At 41.7% G+C, this 20,108-nt stretch overlaps 1 protein-coding gene across 1 annotated transcript in view; it reads right to left on the minus strand.

Annotated features, from left to right (window-relative positions):
- The window catches only part of spp1 (secreted phosphoprotein 1), a 43,504-nt gene that overhangs the window by 1,582 nt on the left and 21,814 nt on the right, over positions 1 to 20,108 (minus strand). The window contains exons 3-11 of the mRNA XM_084104821.1: positions 7,079 to 7,222; positions 6,529 to 6,608; positions 4,083 to 4,298; positions 2,888 to 2,957; positions 2,739 to 2,795; positions 2,582 to 2,638; positions 1,928 to 1,978; positions 1,731 to 1,772; positions 600 to 896 (exon numbers count right to left, since the gene is read on the minus strand). Of these exons, the coding sequence (XP_083960947.1) occupies positions 600 to 896; positions 1,731 to 1,772; positions 1,928 to 1,978; positions 2,582 to 2,638; positions 2,739 to 2,795; positions 2,888 to 2,941 (558 nt within the window). The 5' untranslated portion in view covers positions 2,942 to 2,957; positions 4,083 to 4,298; positions 6,529 to 6,608; positions 7,079 to 7,222. The remainder of the gene's footprint in view (positions 1 to 599; positions 897 to 1,730; positions 1,773 to 1,927; positions 1,979 to 2,581; positions 2,639 to 2,738; positions 2,796 to 2,887; positions 2,958 to 4,082; positions 4,299 to 6,528; positions 6,609 to 7,078; positions 7,223 to 20,108) is intronic.

Genomic DNA, 20,108 nt, shown 5'->3' on the forward strand with positions numbered 1-20,108 from the left:
ATGAACTGATTCAATCGAATGAATTGGGCTTTCCATCACTATAAACTGAGAGAGATCGTTTTAGGATGAACCGACTCCCTAGAACAAATCAGACTTTCCAACTTTCCAACGCTACATGCTACGAGAGAGACCCGTTCAGGATGAATCGATTCACTGAAATGATTCGCACATTGCTACGAGAGAAGGGAAGCGAGAGGACCGTTGAGGTGAGTGCGTTTGACTATTCACTCAGCGAAGTAAGGACAAAAAAACAGCACAGCACTATACTGCTAGGCTACTAGCAAAATAAAGGTTGTTACTGGAAAAGCAACACTATTATGAAAATATCTGATTTACTGGCATGGTAGTGAAACATGTAGTAAAGTTAGTAGCATAGCTACTTAGTCAGTCACCCGGAACACTGCCCCTAATTACCAAATAGGTACCATCTGATAGCATGGTTCTGCCACAGTACTTTCTTTTAGTACTTTCTGCCACAGTACTTTCTTTCAGAACAACATTTGTTCTGCTGTAAATACATCTTTTTTTTCCCTTTTCTATTACTTGTCCACCCTGCATATGGGCGCATTTTCCAAACAAAAAGTAACCTTTCTATTTACCTTGTGCAGTTGAATCTCTTTCTCCACATCATTGAAGCTCTGATCGTCGTAAGCAGACATCTTCTTGCTCACAAATGTCAAACCGCCTAACTTGTCACTGCTGTAGGACTTGTATGGTGAAGGTAGTTTTTCAATGTTGTTTGCGTCCACATAGACTATGGCTTTTTTGTAGTCGCTTGGGTAGCCCATGCTGTCTCCCCGGCCTGTGTTGATGATGGGGTCCAGCGAGGGCTCGACTGTGGTTGGGACTACGGTGCTCTGAGTTTCTCCAGAATTACTCTCACTGGAGTCAGTCTCCTAAATGGACAATATATGTTAATGCACAATATAACTGACAATACAAATTTTTTTTGGTTTTCTTGCTATCATGGTGGATTATATTTTTTGTGGCGTCATGCTGGGTGGCACATTGTGAAATCTCATTGTTCCAAAATCCTGCTTCTCATAATTGTGTGTTAAACATCAAATACGTTCTCATTCACTGTGACTGTCACGTCCCACAGCAGTTTTGCATTCTCTGTGAACAGGCCAATTGCTTAATAATGATAAAAAACCTTTCCTGCCTATTGTTTAGTCCAGTTGCTCTCAAAGTGTGAGTTGAGACCCAAAAATGGGTCACAGGTCTGGTCTGATAGGTCTATGGACAGCATGGAAATACTAAATGCACATAATAAAATGCAAATAGCCAAATAACCGTGCGTAATCACGATATTAAAATAAATAAGGGAGTAGAAACTTCATGTATATTTTATTGCTGACATTAACGTCTGTGCATCAACCATAGTACCATAGACAGTATTATTTTGGATTTAATCATGTTTTTGTTTACTTTTCTATGATTAAAAATGTTGATACTGTGTTTGCCTTGACAACTATGCATTTAACAAACACTTTTATCCAAAGCAACTCACATTGCTTTACATTTTATCGGTTGTTTCTTTTTCTGGGAATTTAACCTATGACCTTGGCATTGCTAGTAGCTGTTTGAGCTACAGAAAGGTCGCCACTTGATGCCCTAAATTCTAGGTTTTGAACCAAAACCAGTTAGCCTAGTCCACTATTTAGCAACTGGGCACAATGGTTCTACATGACAGAAAACATAAGTATTTTAGCATAATCAGAGTGACTCACGTTCTCCTCATCCTCATCTGTTTCAGATTTCTCATCTGCCTCCTGCAAATACAAAAAACAATATTGAGACTTGCAGCAGGGTCACTTACAGTGCGTCTAGACCAGCAGAATGGTATTTTTAGTGCCTGTTGCCTTTTATTGGCTATTGTGGGAGTGCAGTGACGTGTGATGTGGTCAGAGGATGAGTCTTCTTTTACCTCAGTGTCATCTTCACTGTTTGTGCTTTCATTGGAATCTGCTGGTGTGGTCTGAAACACAACCAAACGCCTTGCCATTAATAAAACAATACTGTATTGCTCATGTATGTGCTAATTACCACATCCTTGAATTTAAATAGCTCAAATGGGCTAGTTTATATCAGTACTTTGACATTTAGTAATAGTTCACTAATTTTCCTGTAGTTCACCCATCATTTGTCACCTGTGACTTACTTTCTTCAGTGGATTATTTTTATGTATTAGTCCATGCACTGACAATGCAATATCACCATAAAAGTATTGTACATTATTGATTTTGTGAGGAACAGTGAGCTGTTAACCACTGCAACCGAATCAGTGAGTCAACGAGTCATTCAGACCATTTTTTTAAAATAATGAATTGAATCAACCAACTCTTTGAAAAGATCTGACTCAAAAGAACTAATTGGTTGTTTTTTGTAGGTTTTTTGTAATTTCTCAGCTTGACAGCCCTAGTCCTCATTTTATTGAAAAGACGTGGTCAAAATATTACTCCATTTCACATTTTGTGCTCCACAAAAGAAAGAAATGGCACAAGGTTGAATAAACAACAGAATTTTAGGGGTTAACTTTTCTCTTATAGACATTTTAGAGGCTATGGAGGATGGGTTTTACCTGTGTAGGTTCTGCCTGGAACATATTAGCATCAGCTTTTTGTAGAATAGGAAGTGGCTGTATAGGACAGATGTTTTGTTAAAATAGCAGTATAGTTTATATACAAATTATTCATTTCAACAGTGTTAATTTTGCCTATATCAAATAAGATACTTGCCCGCTGAACAGCAATCATTTCTTCTGAGCTCTCTGAACTGCTGGCTGAGCGCTTGACCTGAGAAAAAAAAAAGTGCATTTACACATTTGAAGAAAAAAATCATAGTGTAAAACTTTAAAGCCCAGATTTCACAATTAAAATGAACTTACAGGCAGGCAGAAGACTGTGGCGATGAGGAGGGTTAAAACGATAACGGTCTTCATTTTTTTGCAAAATACTCTAAAAAAAGGGAGAAAAACAAAGAGATGCACAGTTGCAATGAACATCAATTTTGAACTTCTAAATGTAAGTATGTTAGAAAGGCCATTAAAAAGTTACGCCAAGACAAGCCATGTAACTAAGACATGTATTACAAAGAGGATCGCCTGTTCTGTTTTACTTTAATGTTCTAACTATAAACTGCCTCAAGAATGTGTGTTTTTGGTATTTGCTGCAAGGCAAACCGAATCGGAAGGAAGCATGCCTTTTAAGGGCACTCAGAATCACGTTGGCAAATGCTAAATAACTTCCTCACCATGAAACATCTCATTTATTTTCAGCAACAACTGCAGTGCATAAAGTATAAGTTGAGGCAGCGTGTGCTTGGCGATACCTATAATGATCTCCCTCTGGTGTATAATTCCAGAAGTTATATGTAGACTATGTAGCAGCCGCAATCCCAAGAAATAGCACGCCTATGGCTCCAGACTTAGTTTCTCATTTGAATCTTTGTTGCTGTGAGCCAAGGACTAAAATTTGTGGCGTCAAAGGAAATGTGAAGTGCAGCACAGAACACTAAGCGTGGAAGCGTTTTGTTGAGGCTGTCGGCAGAAGTAATGGTGGCAACTGTCAGTCAGCCAGTATTATTATTCTTTTGTATGGAACTTTAATTTAGTGGTTGTGTCGCTGGAATAAATGACTCAGTTGACAAATTAGTAAGGCCTTTATGTGCCATAGCCGCAACTTCCTCTTTCGTCTGACAAGTTCATGTTAATCATCTCTGCCTATAATAAACTGTGGTTGGAATCATTAAAAGTCTTCATAACTTCAGTCTTGTACTTACATTGAGGCTGAAAAAGAACTGCATTTTTTTAACTTAGAGCAGCATCAATGCATAAAATGAATTTATTCATGATTTAAGGTTAAAATAGGCTGTAACTACATGATCCCAAACTAAGTCCTTAACGTGCTATAAATACAGATAAATGCCTGACGAACCTGATCAATTGCAGACTACAAGCAAGTAAATACATTGCACATAATACTTCTTCCAACATCTGCATACTGAATCCTTGGACGACAATTGGTTTTTAACCTCAACATCCTAAAGAATAAAAACAAATGAATTGTTTAATTGTGACTTACCTCTTTCTCTTTGAGAAATTTGAAGTCCTTTGACTGTCAGAGGATAGACTGAGGTCCTGTTTATCAGATGAGATCTTGCAATGTTTTGATGCTAGTGAGAGATGGCTGCTGGTTTGGCTTTTAAACCATGTTCCCTCAGGAAACAGCCAATGGCTGTGAAGCTTGTGATGTCATGAGGTTTACCGCTGCTGTCCCACCTTTTTGCTCCCACTCTTCCTGTGGTTTATATGGCCAGGCAATGCAAACATTCACAGCCAGGCATGACAAGCACAAAAAAATAAAACCAATATCCTGTATTGCTCTTAGGATCCTTGATATAATGTTGTCATGCTTATTATTATTACTAACATATTATGCATATACCATGGAAAGACTCAATGTCCACTATAATTGTTATTGTATAATAAAACAGGGCAAATAAATATTTAATAGCTTCAATTAAGGGGGTTTAAGGCCTCTAGCTGTAAAGCAGAATGAAGTGTTAAGTGTGTAATCAGTTCAAACTTTGGTGGGGAACAGTGTGTCACAAATAACAAAAGGAGCAGTTTATTGTAATATATTAGAAGTTTATATTTGGTAGTGTTTGCTAGGCACTATTACTGTTGTTTTGGGATTCAAGTTCCCCACACGTACCTTTTTGCTATGAACATGAATGATACCTCAAATTTTGAGCCTTGTGTGGATTTTTTAAATCAATAAACAGATTAGAAATTAAACGAATAACTGAATTACTCATACATCTGCAATGAATGACAGCATGCAAATAAACATTGGAATGAATACCGAAAAGCCATTCACTGTATATATTAATATCATGTTATAAGCCTCTGTGTGTGTGTGTGTGTGTGTGTGTGTGTGTGTGTGTGTGTGTGTGTGTGTGTGTGTGTGTGAGAGAGAGAGTGTTTTGGGGGATGGTGGTTGATGTGCACGTGTACAAATACCTAAACCACTGTGCAAGTATCATTAGATGTTCATGTTCTTCTTCTTATGTTACAAATTTCAGTAGTAACTAATATATGATAAAATAGGTTCACGGTTTAACATAATAGTTCATCATATCGTTATTTAGGTGAGATTTATGTACACCGCACCCATGTTTTTCACTTAAAAAGGAAGAAAAACATTTTACAGTTTATTTTGAGTAGGGTGATGGTGTGTCATACCAAAATCACATGAATTTCCCATCAGTCTGTATCATTCCTATGATTCACAGTCTGTTTAGAGAAATAAAGTCAGATGCTCAAAATTGTGCCTCCTTCTGTGTTATTCTGTTCATTTGCAGAATATGTAGTCTTTGACTGTTGTATGTTAAGGAGATGAGACGATTTTGCATTCCCTTACTTCTACTATAGAATTATTCACCATTAACGTGCAGCACATGAACATAAATAAGCTACTGAAAGTGATAGTTAGTGTTCATGATTCATGATTTGCTAAGATATTGTGAGGTGTACCTCAGGGCAGCAATTAAAGAGACTGAATATCAGTGCTTATGATTGACAGGCAGCTTATAGACTTGAAACATCATACATCACTCTATATAAGAATCATTCTACCAACTTATGTAAGTGAAGACAAAAAAAGTCAAAGGGACTTTAAAGTGCAAGTAAATGGGGAAATAAAGTGCATCAGACATACTAATCGTAGGTTGTCATCTAGAAACATCATCTTGAGAACACATGTGTTAAGACATGCAGCATTGAACCACCATTCATGTAAGAAGTGAAATGTTTTTCATTTCTTCACTCAGGCAAATGTTGTAAGAAGTCTACAGTTGGCGTCTGGATTTTTTTTTTTTTATGTTAAAATAAGTGTCTTGCTGTCGTGCATGGCGGCCGAACCACCTGTGGCTCACGGATGGATTAACAAAAAAACTCAGAGACACCACCACAACACCACAGAATTACCGAAACTTTCCCAATTCTGTTATTCTGTTAAATAATCACACGGACTGATGTGCGATTTCACACCATATAGCTTACATATTTCCAAATGTAAATATCAGTCAAATTAATGACTGAGAAGGAAAAAAAATGTTTTTTTTCATCAATGAGTCATTTACTAACAAAATATCTTAGGTTAATTAAGTTGATGTCAGTCCACACTGAAAAGAAAAATACTACATGACACAACAAAATCAACGCCAATCAGAGCATATTTGATTTGATGCAGATCCAGGTGCAGATCCAGTGACTGTTCTGAATGTCAGCATCTTATGCCCGGTACACAATGTACGATTTTAGGCTGTCCCAGATGAAAGATGACCAATCATGGTGATTTCTGTGGTCGTAGCTCCTAAAACGGTGGTCCTACGTCGTACAATGAGAGAGGTTCAAAGACGGCGACCAAAGATAGCCAAGATAGCTGTTTGCTGCTACAACCTACGTCTACTGACTAGCCAATAAAAATGCAACCTGAAATGGGGCTAAAACTTAAAACTGCTTACCTCAAGCACCATTTGCAAAATTGGCATGCCTCTTTACCTAGCCATGACCACCTCCATATTCTCCTCTTTCGCTTCCTCCTCTTTTTTCAGCGCATATAAAAAACACAATTGCCAAAGTGCGATTCATCTTGCTCTATTTGTTTAGCACTAGCGCATGCTGATGACATTTTATTCTTCTATACTAATTTGTATCATAGCCTACGATTCAATAGATGTCATCTTCGTACAGTATACATACATGTCATACTCAAGTTTATTAGATCAGTGTCGTACAGTGTGATTTGTAATGATATTATAGTATTGCCGAAATCGCACAGTCTGTAGCAGACATTAAACTTGATGCGGGCGGTGACCGGCGGCCAGTGAAGTAAAACGAAAACAGGTGTAATTTGAGCTCTCTTGGATTCATTTAAGACAAAACGTGCCACCAAATTTTGCTTTCAGAAAGGTCAGTAAAAGAGCATTGCAGTGTTTTCTATCAAGAAATGACAGTAGTCTAGTTTTGAAGTTTATATTTTCGTAAAACACTTCTTTCAAGTTAAGGCCTTACCTGAATGCCATTATCGATGTTATGATGAATAGCTGAGCTGGGTGGGAAGGCAAAGAGGTCTGTCTTCACTCGGTTAGAGGTGGCGTTCTGGCGATCCACTATTGCAATCCTCTGGCTGGGATAAGATGTTGAGCTGCTTATAGTCTGTGTAGCAGAGGTAGGAAAATTCAAGTGCTGGATAAAAGGACCTAGTCACGTTGTGTACATTGAGAAAAGGAGGGGGCCAAGTATAGATCCCAGAGGTACCCCATTGACTGAAGTGACTTAGACACCTCTTCCCTCCACAAAACCTTGAAAGATCTACCTGTGAGGTGAGACTCAGCCCAGCCGAGTGCTGTGATAACAATTGTAGAGATGGCAGACAAGAGGATCTGATGATTAAAGTGTTGAAAATTTCAAACAAGTCCAGCAGAATGAGATCTTGTGAACTGCAAGGAGCTCTCGCCAAACACAAAGTAGTCTCAACTGAATTTTTCTTTTTGAAGCTGAACAGTGATTGCTAGCTTAATAGAAAACAAGTTATTTAAGTGTTTTCACTGAACCATGAGTGAGACTGTCATTTTTATTTTTATTTTTAACGATGTAGTTTTGTGTATGTTTTCTTAAACCGTTTTGAATTTGCATGTTTGACTCTTAATTTAAGTTAAACTCACTTAAACTTTGTTGAATCCCAAATGGTCACTGGCATGTTGGTATAAGTGTGAATGAATGTTCACTAACAGGATCAAGGCTAACAATAGAAAATATGTTTAAGTATTAAACTTATCCCCGCTTTAACGGATGAAGCCATCACAGACACAAGACAGAATTGTGACTGTCCAATGACATTTCAATCAATGTTAAGTCTGTGTGTGGTGATCTTTTCTCCACAATGTCTGTGTTTCATGCAGGGATGGACTTTATGAACTCAGTGAAGCATGCACCAGGACTGCATTCTAATCAGCCTAGTCTTTGCTTCTGTACTGCGGTTTGGTGGCTTTGGAAATTAAGTAAAAAAATATATTTTTAAAAAGACCACATGGCTTCAATTCAGCCCTGATCCAAAACATTAGTTTATGAAGTTGATGTCACCCTTTACAAGACTTAAACAAATGAAGTTCCAAGTCATGTGCCATTAAATAGGCCCCAAACCATTAATCTTTGAGGTCAATTTGTTTGGAAACATTCTGTAGGAACACATTACCTATACAGATTATACATTCCCAAACATGCTTTTAAAGGACCATTGAATTAAATTATCAGCTTCTGAACTGTTAAAACTATATTAGGCCATTAATATCAGATGTGGTCTAGATTACACTGTTTTATAACTGGGGAATAACATGATCAAGACCTACAAACCATTGAGACTCTTTTATGGCTATGGCAATGGAAAATCCGCATAAGCCAGTCAATGTGGGGAAATCTGTCATGCACTATGTATGTAACCTGATATAGTCATCAGCTATACAGTGTCAGAAAATGTACAGTATATCCATATGTGAAAGTTAAAAAAAAATGTCAGCGCGTGTTAACCAGTAAGCGTGTAGGTTTAAGTAGTAGGTTCTTAACCCCAAAGGTTCAGCAGACATGTCAAATGCATGCTTGGCTTCCTGTCAGGGAACTTCAGATGTAAAATTCAGTCTGGATCAATTTAGGCATGAAATATTTTGGGAATTCTTGGGAAGATTGGAAGAAAGTGATGTGAAAACACAAACAGGAAACTGGAACTGGAACTGGAACTTTCTGAAACTGGAGGATAGCATACTGTGGAGGAGCCTACTGACTCAAAAGTTGTCTGAAACTGAACCACATACTGTATACTTGGTCAAAAACAATAGCGTTGTCATCCATAGTCTGGAAACAGAATAACCTAATGTGTGTAAACACATACAAAGCTTTGAAAGAACCTTTCTGTTTGTTTTGTATGTTATATAATGTTATATGGGGCATGGAAAGGGAAAAATACTTTATATACTTGCCTTTCCCACTTTAGATGAAGTTTGAACATAAAAACCTCAAAAGTTTTTACTGTCTAGATCCAACAGTAACACAATAAAAATAATAAAATTAATCTTGTGGAAACCTCTTAAAACAAGGAACTTATTCCATCAACAAAACAACGTTTGACGACAAAAACTGGGGCAGGCAGAACAACAACGATGCATTATATTCTGTTTTTTTTTTTTTTTTTTTTTTTATTGACTTTGGATTGTACATTTAAGAGACTCTGCAGTACATTGTAAAAATAATATTCTTAGATATGATTATTGTAGGTTTTTTGGGTTTACTTATTGTAACTACTTTGAACTTTCAGGAACAAAATTTGCCACAAATAATGTGATGTTTTCATTAATATGTAAGTTGTTGACATCTCAATTAAAGACATCTCTTAATTTACATTGGAAATTGATACAAATATAGTTTGGAGTTCGAGTCATGGCATCTTAATATTTTAGGTTCAGTTCATATTTTTAGTTGTTTACTTTGAGAAGATTTGTTACTGCATTTGTTCTTGAGTGATTACATCATGTCCAGAAATAATGAAAACAAAGTCTGGCTCATGTGTGGCTTGTAGCTACAATAAATAGTGTAACAATAAATAAATGTAAGCTCTGAAATTGTCAGGTTTGGCATAGACGAAGCAGACAGAATGGTAAGTTAAATGCTTTAATTTGCAGAATGGATCGGTACAGCGAAACAGGTGAGTAAACAGTAAGTTGAATTTCAGATGATAGCTTAACTGAAGTGTAACCAAGTCTCTCTCTCTCTTTCTCTTGCAGATGATGGAGTTCCTTAGAAGACGGAATGGTGACTGGCTGAGAAGATCGGGATCGAAGGTAGGTATACAGGCAAGTATGGCAGAGAGTCTGTGTCATGTGTAGACGAGATCAGACAATGACTGAATGTTTGTAGCAGGTATATATGGGTGAACTGATGATGAGGTCCAGGTGACGGTGATTAGTAATCAGGTGACAATGAGCGTGTGAATGACTGAGTGGGCGGAGTGAGGGAATGAGTGGAAGGAGATGGTGATGGAATCCTGACAGTACCCCCCCCTTCCCAAGGCGGCTCTTGACGGCTGGGAAGAAGAGAGATGTTGCCGGCAGCGAGGTCGACCACGACCCCTGGGAGCTGGGCGGTCAGGATGGTCAGAATGGAACTGGGAGAGTAAGGCTGGATCTAGGATATCATCACGGAGCACCCAGGAACGCTCCTCTGGACCGTAGTCCTCCCAGTCCACCAGATACTCCAGACGGGGACCTCGCCGCCGGGAGTCCATGATGGATCGAACTCTGTAGATGGCCTCTTCTTCCACAGGAACGGGAGGAGGAGGCACGTCATCCGAGGTGGAATCTGAGGGAACAGAAGAGACTGGGTCAGTGAAGGGTTTGAGGAGAGAGACATGGAAGGAAGGGGAGATCTTGTACTGAGGTGGAAGGTTGAGTCTGTAGGTTACTTCATTCAACTGCCTCTGGATGGTGAAAGGTCCAATGAATCGAGGACTCAGCTTACGGCAAGGCAGGCGGAGGCGAATGTCCCTCGTCGATAACCACACCTTCTGACCAGGTTGATATTGGGGTGTATCGGCTCGTAGACGATCCGCTTGATCCTTGTGCCTCCGCACTGCCTGTTGTAGATGCACATGAGCTGAGTCCCATACCCCCTCGCTCTGATGGAATCAAAAGTCGACAGCTGGAACCTCCGAGGGCTCACCCGACCAAGGGAAGAGAGGTGGCTGATATCCGAGGAAGCAATGAAAGGGGGTGAGCCCGGTGGTACGCTGAGTGAGGGAATTCTGAGCGTATTCCGCCCAGGGGAGGTATCGGTTCCAGCTGTCTTGGTACTGGTGACAATAAGTTCGCAGATAACGTCCTATCTCCTGAATCTTCCGCTTAATCTGGTCGTTGGTCTGCGGATGATATCCTGAAGAGAGGCTGACAGTGACCCCGAGGAGCTTGAAGGCGTGCCACACCCGGGAGATGAATTGGGGTCCCCTGTCCGAAACAATGGCTTCTGGAATGCCGAAATTTCTGAATACATGATGAAACAATGCTTCAGCTGTTTCTAAAGCCGTGGGTAAACCAGGTAAAGGTATCAGCTTGCAGCCTTTGGAAAATCTATCCACAACGACGAGCACACAGGTAAATCCACCGGATCTAGGAAGGTCAGTCATGAAGTCCACTCCGATGTGTGACCAAGGGCGTCTGGGTATAGGTAGTGGCACAAGTTTACCCTCAGGTAGTTTCCTGGGAGTGTTGGTGATGGACAGTCCGAAGGGCATAACCTGATATTCATAATGGCCAGATGGGGTGACGAACGCTGTCTTCCACTCATCTCCATGCCGTATACGGATCAAGTTGTATGCACTCCGAAGGTCCAGTTTCGAAAATATGTGAGCCCCACGCACCTGCTCCAAGGCAGCTGGGACCAGAGGAAGGGGATAACTGTATTTGACGGTTTGAGAGTTGAGATGACGATAATCGATACAGGGCCTCAAGCCTCCGTCCTTCTTACCCACAAAGAAGAAACTTGAAGCGGCAGGGGAGGTCGATGTGCGGATGAACTGTTGTTGTAAAGCTTCCTCCACATACTCCTCCATGGCCTTCTGCTCCGGGATGGACAGTGGATAGATACAACCTTTAGGTAGAGTGGCTCCAGGTAGCAAGTCGATTGCGCAGTCCCATGGCCGATGAGGTGGTAGTTTAGTAGCCAGTTTCTTGCTGAACACATCCTGGTACGCCTGGTACTCCACTGGAATCTCTACTTGATGCTCTACTTCAGGGCTCTCAACCGAGGTGGAACAAACAGGAACTTTGGACCTCTTCTGAGGTGTCGATGATGAAGGGATTTTCTTGATGGATGATAGACAGGACAAATGGCAGGACTCACCCCAACGTAATACTTCACCAGATTTCCAGTGGAGCGTCGGCTGATGTTGAACTAACCAGGGGCGTCCCAGGATGAGCTCAGCGGTGGACTCCTCCAGCACCATAAAAGAAATCTCCTCTGAATGAAGACAACCAACACGCAGCGTCAGAGTAGGTGAATAGTGACGAATTCGACCTCGACCCAGCGGTTTTCCCTGGATGGTTTGTACATGGAGGTCTTGAGAATTGCGATGTTTGCGGATGTTCAATTTTTGGAGAAGCTGTGTGGAGATGAAATTCCCCGCCGAACCAGAGTCAATAAGGCCTTGCGCAGAGACACAAATACGAGAAGTTAATACATGCACAGTGGTGCGATTTAAAGCTTCAATTTTAGGTGAGACTTGAATTGTGCTTACCGCTGGGCATGGAGGTCGAACAGGGCAAGAGCTGAGAAGATGATTATCAGATGCACAATAGAGACAGAGTTTATGAAGAATTCGTCGTTGACGCTCTGAAGCTGGAAGATGGGCGGAGCCGAGATCCATAGGCTCTGGTGCTGGAGGAGTGACTGATGGAACCGTGGGCGGAGGACATACAGTGGGAGTCGGAGAATCACAGGCTGATAGTCTTTGCGAAACTCGAATGGATTTTTGAATTAATTTCACAATTCCCAGACTGTCGTCGTAAACCACCATCAACTGACGAATGTTAGGGTTCAAACCATGATGAAAAGCTGTGATCAATGCTGCCTCATTCCAACCACTGGATGCCGCTAAAGTGCGGAATCGTAAAGAGAAAGTACTCACAGAAGATTGGCCTTGACAAAGATTGTAGAGTTGATCATGTACTGATAGATCGGCAGCTGTTTGACCGAAAACTTCTTTGAAGCGTTGTATGAAACCGGAGAGGGATTTGACGACTTCCGAATCCGAATTCCACAGAGACTGTGCCCACTGAAGTGCTTGCCCAGACAGAAGTGAAATGATGAAAGCAACACGAGCTGAATCGTTGATGAAATGATGTTCTTGCATGGAGAAATACAAAGATACCTGAAGCAGAAACCCACTGCAGTCCTCCGCCTCACCGGAGAATGTCACTGGTCGGGCCATGGGACACGCTGAGGCAGTGAACGAAGCAGCGGGCGCTTGAGGAAGTGAAGCTGAAGAGGTGTGTTGATGAATGGCGATCGGATTGACAGGTGAATTCGCTGTGGATTCTGAAGGATTCTGCATGGTGGTCTGATCTTCTGTCAGGTTTGGCATAGACGAAGCAGACAGAATGGTAAGTTAAATGCTTTAATTTGCAGAATGGATCGGTACAGCGAAACAGGTGAGTAAACAGTAAGTTGAATTTCATATGATAGCTTAACTGAAGTGTAACCAAGTCTCTCTTTCTCTTGCAGATGATGATGAAGGAGTTCCTTAGAAGACAGAATGGTGACTGGCTGAGAAGATCGGGATCGAAGGTCGGTATACAGGTAAGTATGGCAGAGATTCTGTGTCATGTGTAGACGAGATCAGACAATGACTGAATGTTTGTAGCAGGTATATATGGGTGAACTGATGATGAGGTCCAGGTGACAGTGATTAGTAATCAGGTGACAATGAGCGTGTGAATGACTGAGTGGGCGGAGTGAGGGAATGAGTGGAAGGAGATGGTGATGGAATCCTGACAGAAATAGTATGCAACAGTTAAATCCCAGAAGTAAAAATGGCATCCATTTTCTACATACACTCTTAAAAATAAAGGTTCTTTATTTGGCATCGATGGCTCCATCAAGAACCTTTAAAAAAAAAGGAACCTTTACATTCTACAAAAGGTTCTTAATAGTTCTTTAGATTACTGAAATGTTCTTCACACTAAGAAAATTGTGTGTTCTTCACACTCTTCTTTTAAGAACAGTTCACTGAAAGGTTCTTTTGGAAACCAAAATGGTTCTTCTATGGCATCGCTGTGAAAACCCCCTTTTGGAACCTTTATTTTTAAGAGTGTAGGACAATTGATTTTTAACAATAACTCTAAGACAAACCTACTGTGAGCTACAAGGTTTTTAATTGATGGTTTTGTTGAAGTGTGCATTATTTCAACTTATTTTTTTAATAAACATTTTAATAACATTGCATGTCAGAGCACAAACCAAGCCATGAAGTCCAAGGAATCGTCTGCACCATCTCACCACTGGCCTTCACCATGACAGTGGAGTTAACAATTCGGGCATCTCGATGGGTGGTTGGAGGGGAACGTCTGAAGAGCGGTCTGCAAATCCCCAGTATCTCCATTGTCAAGGGCCAGATCGTGAATGAGATGTTCCACATCAATGACAAGCCGATACCAACTATCCTGGAGAAGCCCATCAAAAGCCTTGGTCGGTGGTAGGCCTGCCTCATGTGGCCAATTTCCATCTATGAGGTCACCCTATCCCATGCCAATCGGTTGGAGCGATTGGTGAATGTGCAGGTGAGAAAGTGGCTTGGACTACCCAGATGCCTCAGCAGCATAGGACTGTACGGCAATGGAGCCCCCTCTCTGCCAAACTCAAGCCTGGTGGAGGAGTACAAATGCTCTAAAGCAAGGCTCGAAATGACCCTCACAGAATCTTGGGATCCCTTCGTCAGAGGGGCTGCTCCCGCCCTAGCCACAGGGAGGAGATGGAGGTCAGGTGTAGCAGTGGCACAGGCAAAGTCCGCTCTGAGACACTGGGACATAGTGGGCCAAGTCCAACAAGGCAGAGGGGGCCTAGGGCTGGGAGCAACAACACCCACATGGTAGAAGGCTACTCCAGCTGAACGCTGGCGCCTGGTGGTTGAGGAGGTGCGCCACCAGGAGGAAGTGGACAGGTGTGCCAGAGCGGTGTCCCAAGCCAAGCAAGGCTGCTGGATGAGGTGGGAAGGTGTGGAGAGGAGGAAGATCACTTGGAGTGAGCTGTGGAACACGGAGTCCAATATGCTGAGCTTTACAGTCAGAGCCACATATGATGTCCTGCCCTCTCCAACCAACCTACATCTCTGGTTTGGAGAGGATCCAGCCTGCCTCCAGTGTCTTGCACCACCAACCCTGAAACACATCCTGGTGGGCTGCAAGACCAGCCTTACGCAAGATACACCTGGCGCCACAACCAAGTGCTGAAGTGCCTTGCTGTTACCCTGGAGAGTAAGAGGGTAACCATCAATGCCATGCCCCTGGAAGCCTAGACTACCTTCCACCAACCAACATCCTTCATCCGGTAAGGGGAGAAATGGTCGACCAATCGATCGCCTCCAAACTCATGTCCACTGAATGCAGCCTGGGACTGGGAAATGCAGGTAGACTTAAGTCAGAGGCTCACCTTCCCACCCAAAATTGCAGAGACCAATCTCCGCCCAGACCTGGTATTTTGGTCCAAATCCTGTTGACGTGTCTTTATAGTAGAACTGACAGTCCCGTGGGATGAAGCCATCGATGAGGCAATTGAAAGGAAAAGGTTGCAATATGCAGTTTTGGCTGCCGAAGCAAAGGATCGGTGCTGGAAGATAAATGTGCGTCCAGTGGAAGTGGGCTGCAGAGGCTTTGTAGCTAGTTCCACCACAAGGCTACTAAAGGAGGTTGGAATCAGAGGACAGGCTCAGCGGAAGACCATCAAAGACCTTGCTACTGCTGCCGAAAGAAGCAGTCACTGGCTGTGGCTGAAGCGGAAGGAGACTGTATGGGCTCCAAAGTGACCTCATGGAGCCTCCAGTGCAACACACACCCAGGTCTGATCAGCCTGTGGTGGAACACCCAATGAGGCTGGGGTATTGAAGGCACCAGGCAGTCATTCCCCAATCCAACCCCACCAAAGAGGACATCTCCAACAACAGCGCTTGCTGAATATCAAGGGATTCTAACATCTAGTCCTAGTATACTAGCATACTGTAGACCTCCTAGACAGGATTGTATCAAGGCACAGATCTGGGGAAGGGTACAGAAAAAAATTCTGCAGCATTGAAGGTCCCAATGAGCACAGTGGCCTCCATCATCTGTAAATGGAAGAAGTTTGGAACCACTAGGACTGTTCCTAGAGCTGGCTGCCCGGCCAAACTGAGCGATCGGGGGAGAAGGGCCTTAGTCAGGGAGGTGACCAAGAACCCGATGGTCACTCTCTGACAGAGCTCCAGCGTTTCTCTGTGGAGAGAGAAGAACCTTCCAGAAGAACAACCATCTCTGCAGCACTCCACCAATCAGGCCTAGATGGTCGAGTGGCCAGTCGGAAGCCAATCCTCAGTAAAAGGTACATAACAACCCACCTGGAGTTTGCCAAAAGGCACCTGAGAACTCTCAGACCATTTGAAACAAAACTGGATTGAACTCTTTGGCCTTACTGGCAAGCGGCATGTCTGAAGGAAACCACGCACTGCTCATCACCTGGCCAATACCACCCCTACATTGAAGCATGGTAGGGGCAGCATCATGCTGTGGGGGTGTTTTTTAAGCGGCAGGAACTGGGAGACTAGTCAGGATTGAGGGAAAGATGAATGCAGCAATGTACGGAGACATCCTTGATGAAAATCTGCTCATGAGTGCTCTGAGCCTCAGACTGGGGCGAAGGTTTATCTTCCAACAGGACAACGACCCTATGCACACAGCCAAGATAACAAAGGAGTGGCTACGGGACATCTCTGTGAATGTCCTTGAGTGGCCCAGCCAGAGCCCAGACTTGAACCCGATTGAACATCTCTTGAGAGATCTGAAAATGACTGTGAACCGATGCTCCCCATTCAACCTGATGGAGCTTGAGAAGTTCTGCGAAGAAGAATGTGAGAAAGTGCCCAAAAATAGGTGTGCCAAGCTTGTAGCATCATACTCAAAAAGGCTGTTATTGGTGCCAAAGGTGATCAACAAAGTATTGAGCAAAGGCTGTGAATAATTATGTACATGTGATTTTTTTCCGTTTTTTATGTTTAATACATTTGCAAAGATTTCAAACAAACTTCTTTTACGTTGTCATTATGGGGTATTGTTTGTAGAATTTTGAGGAAAATAATTAATTTAATCCATTTTGGAATAAGGCTGTAACATAAAATGTGGAAAAAGTAAATAGCTGTGAATACTTTCCGGATGCACTGTATGCCCAGATGGCTCATTGGCGACATCTGGGGTCCACCACTCTGTGCCTCTCTTGTTGCTTGTTGCACTCTTGTTGCTGGGCCCAACCAAAGTTCCTCCTCTAAATCCAGAGCCATCGACTCGCTTATTCAGCGGCACTGGTTGTTGGCCTTAACAGCTAGCTGATGGGCCTGGTCTCGAATTTCTAAATCCTTAAGAATTTTGATAACAGATGTACTGTTATCCAAAGCCTCAACAGCCAACTTCGACCAGGCAAACCTTTGCTTTCCAGCCACATTGTTCCACATCAGCTGCTAACTCAGCATACTTAAGGCTCTTACATTTGTAGGCCTCCTCTACAGAATCCTCCCAGGGCACAGTAAGATCCGTGATGTACACAGTACGAAGTGAGCAGGACCAAAGCTCAAGGTCTGGTCTGAGATTGGTAGCTGCAATTTCGGATGGGAAGCAAAGCCTCTGATTCAGGTCGGCTAAAAACTTCCAGTCGCAAGCTTCACCCAACTGTCCAGTATCTGGGGTCTTCACTTTGACCTCCCTTGCCCCTTCCCCCACAAACTCCTTTACTGGAGCACAAAGACATAACAGAAGAGTTAAGGTGTTGATGGAGGTCCGTCTGGAGTCCAATGACGCTGCAAGACACCTGGTTGTGCCTCCACATATAGTGGCCATGTGTCAAGCTTACTTCAGGTTCGCTTGAGATAAGCAGAGGGGGCACATAGGATCCTCTCCGTACCATTGGCTGAGGTTCACTGGAGATGGCAGGACAATTTGAGATGCTTCCATGCCTCACAGCTCCTTCCAAAAGAACTTTCGCCTCTCAACTCCCTCCCATCTCATCCACTGCCCTTGCTTTGCTTGGGAAATAGCCTTTGCACGCATCTTGTTGCTTGCTCTTGCCGGCGCACCTCCTCAACCAAAAGTTTTCGACACTGAGATTGAGTTGTTACTATCTCAAAGGCTAAGACCTCCTCTCCCTTGCTGCACATGGCCAATGATGTCTCAGTGATTAAGGGCTGGCTTAGCCTGTTGTAACAGTGGATGGAATCCACTTCCTTCCAGCGTTGAGGCCAGGAAATATTTGGGCAATGCATGGATCACGGGATTCCATCAGTGTCACTTCCTGCCTCACTTTGGAGCATTTGTACTCTTCAGCAATAAAAAAAAAGGTATCAATTTATTTTGATGGTCCCTTTTGAACATTCTGTTGACCTCTAAGTAACTTTGCAACTACATGTTAACTAACTCTCATCAAAGTATAAGTAGACTGTCTGCTTAATATCTGATAACTATTTATTATGATGCTCCTCAACAGACATTCTTCTGAGTATAAGTAACTTTGCAACTGCATGTCAATTCTACTAACACCTAACCTTACCAGGCTACTAATAATCTACTAATACTCTACTAACACTCTAATGAGAGTCAACGGAATGTGTTAATTGGATTGAGTTGTGTTTAACGTTACAGCTCAAAATGCATAAAACATTTCCTGTTGTAACGTTTCAAGGTAGAAGAAGATGAAGTTCCAGGCAAAGATCCAAAATACTCAATATTTATTTAAACTGACGAATACTCAAAACAGTGTGCGTGCACAGACAGAGTGCTAACAACACAAACATTGACCGACAACTGAAGAGTGAAAAGGGAGAACTTAAATACACAGATGATAATGGGTAACGACAGGTGACGGTGATGATGAAGATTGACTAATTAACTAAACACAGGTGACAGAACTGAACTAATGATGATGATGAAACTAATGACAAAGAAAACAAACAGAAAGTCCATGAAAACGTGACACCTGTAGACTTGTCTCTATTGTTATTAGTTTGTGTTTTTTGCAATCGGGCGAACAGGGGTGTGAATGGGCCCTGGATTTAAGGCTACAGCTCCAAATGTTTCTTCTACAGCCCCAGATCTTATTTTCTGCTTTCTTTTAAAGCTCCAGAAAAAAATACTTTATTATGTTTATATGAACACTGCAGCAATTTAATTGAAGGAAACTAAATAAATGAAAAAGACAAAGCGAATAAAAACTAAACTAAACAATTCCCATCCGCTTATGTGACTAGTCCAGATTTGAGGCGCCTCCACACATGGCTAAGCATCTGTATGGGCCAGACATGTTTGGACCTTAACATTTGCCACAAAAAAAAAAAACTTTTTTTTAAATTAAAAAACAAACAAGCAAGCCCAGCCCAGATTAGAAAAAGTAACGTAACACATTACTTTATATTTTATACTTTACAAAATTAGTTACTTTTTTTAGAGATTAAGGCTATATTGTAAAGCATTACTTTTAAAGAAACTTACCCCAACACTGTACACACACACAGAGTGCAACAGTGCAATATTTTCACCTTTCATTTTTCCCAGAGGAATTTTTAAAAGGAAGTGAATCACCACATTACAAACTTTGATTTTAAGCCAAAAAGTATTTGAAAAAATCATTAGGGTATGTACACATAAAAACCGAAGTATACTTTGAGCTTAGTACACAGTCTTGTGCGATTTTCAAATACTTTTTGGCTTCAAATCAAAGTTTGTAATGTGGTGATTCACTTCCTACCTAATTGGTTTGGTCCATGGCTTATAACTCTTTACCAATGACTTTTAAAAATCCCTCTGGGAAAAATGAAAGGTGAAAATATTGCACTGTTGCACTCTATAGCAATTACAGGTAAGCATAGTGAATCCTCAAACCATGTAATTCATCCACGAAAAACAAGAACTGCCAAAATGAGCCACTTTGCAAGTAACATGCCAATTGATTGGCCAAAGTTCCATAATGCAGCTTTAAGTAGATGAATTCAACAGAAATAACACTATATTTATTTCTATTAATTAAATGCAAACAACCTCAGAATATTTTTTTACTAATGTCTGAACTTATATTTTTCAGTATTTATTTTGAATATGCAATATTAAATATGGAAATGTTCAGTATGATCCATTCTGTAAACAACATGCAAAAGTACTGCATTTTACACTATCATTGCTAAGTCAGTTGTTTCTGTAATACTACTGTAATTTAAGAGCCACAACTCTTCAAAACCTAATCTTTTACAGTAAATCGTTGTGTTTTGGTCAGAAAGACG

The sequence above is a fragment of the Abramis brama genome, assembly GCF_963993115.1.
Source record: "Abramis brama genome assembly, chromosome: 25".
Lineage (NCBI taxonomy): Eukaryota > Metazoa > Chordata > Actinopteri > Cypriniformes > Leuciscidae > Abramis > Abramis brama.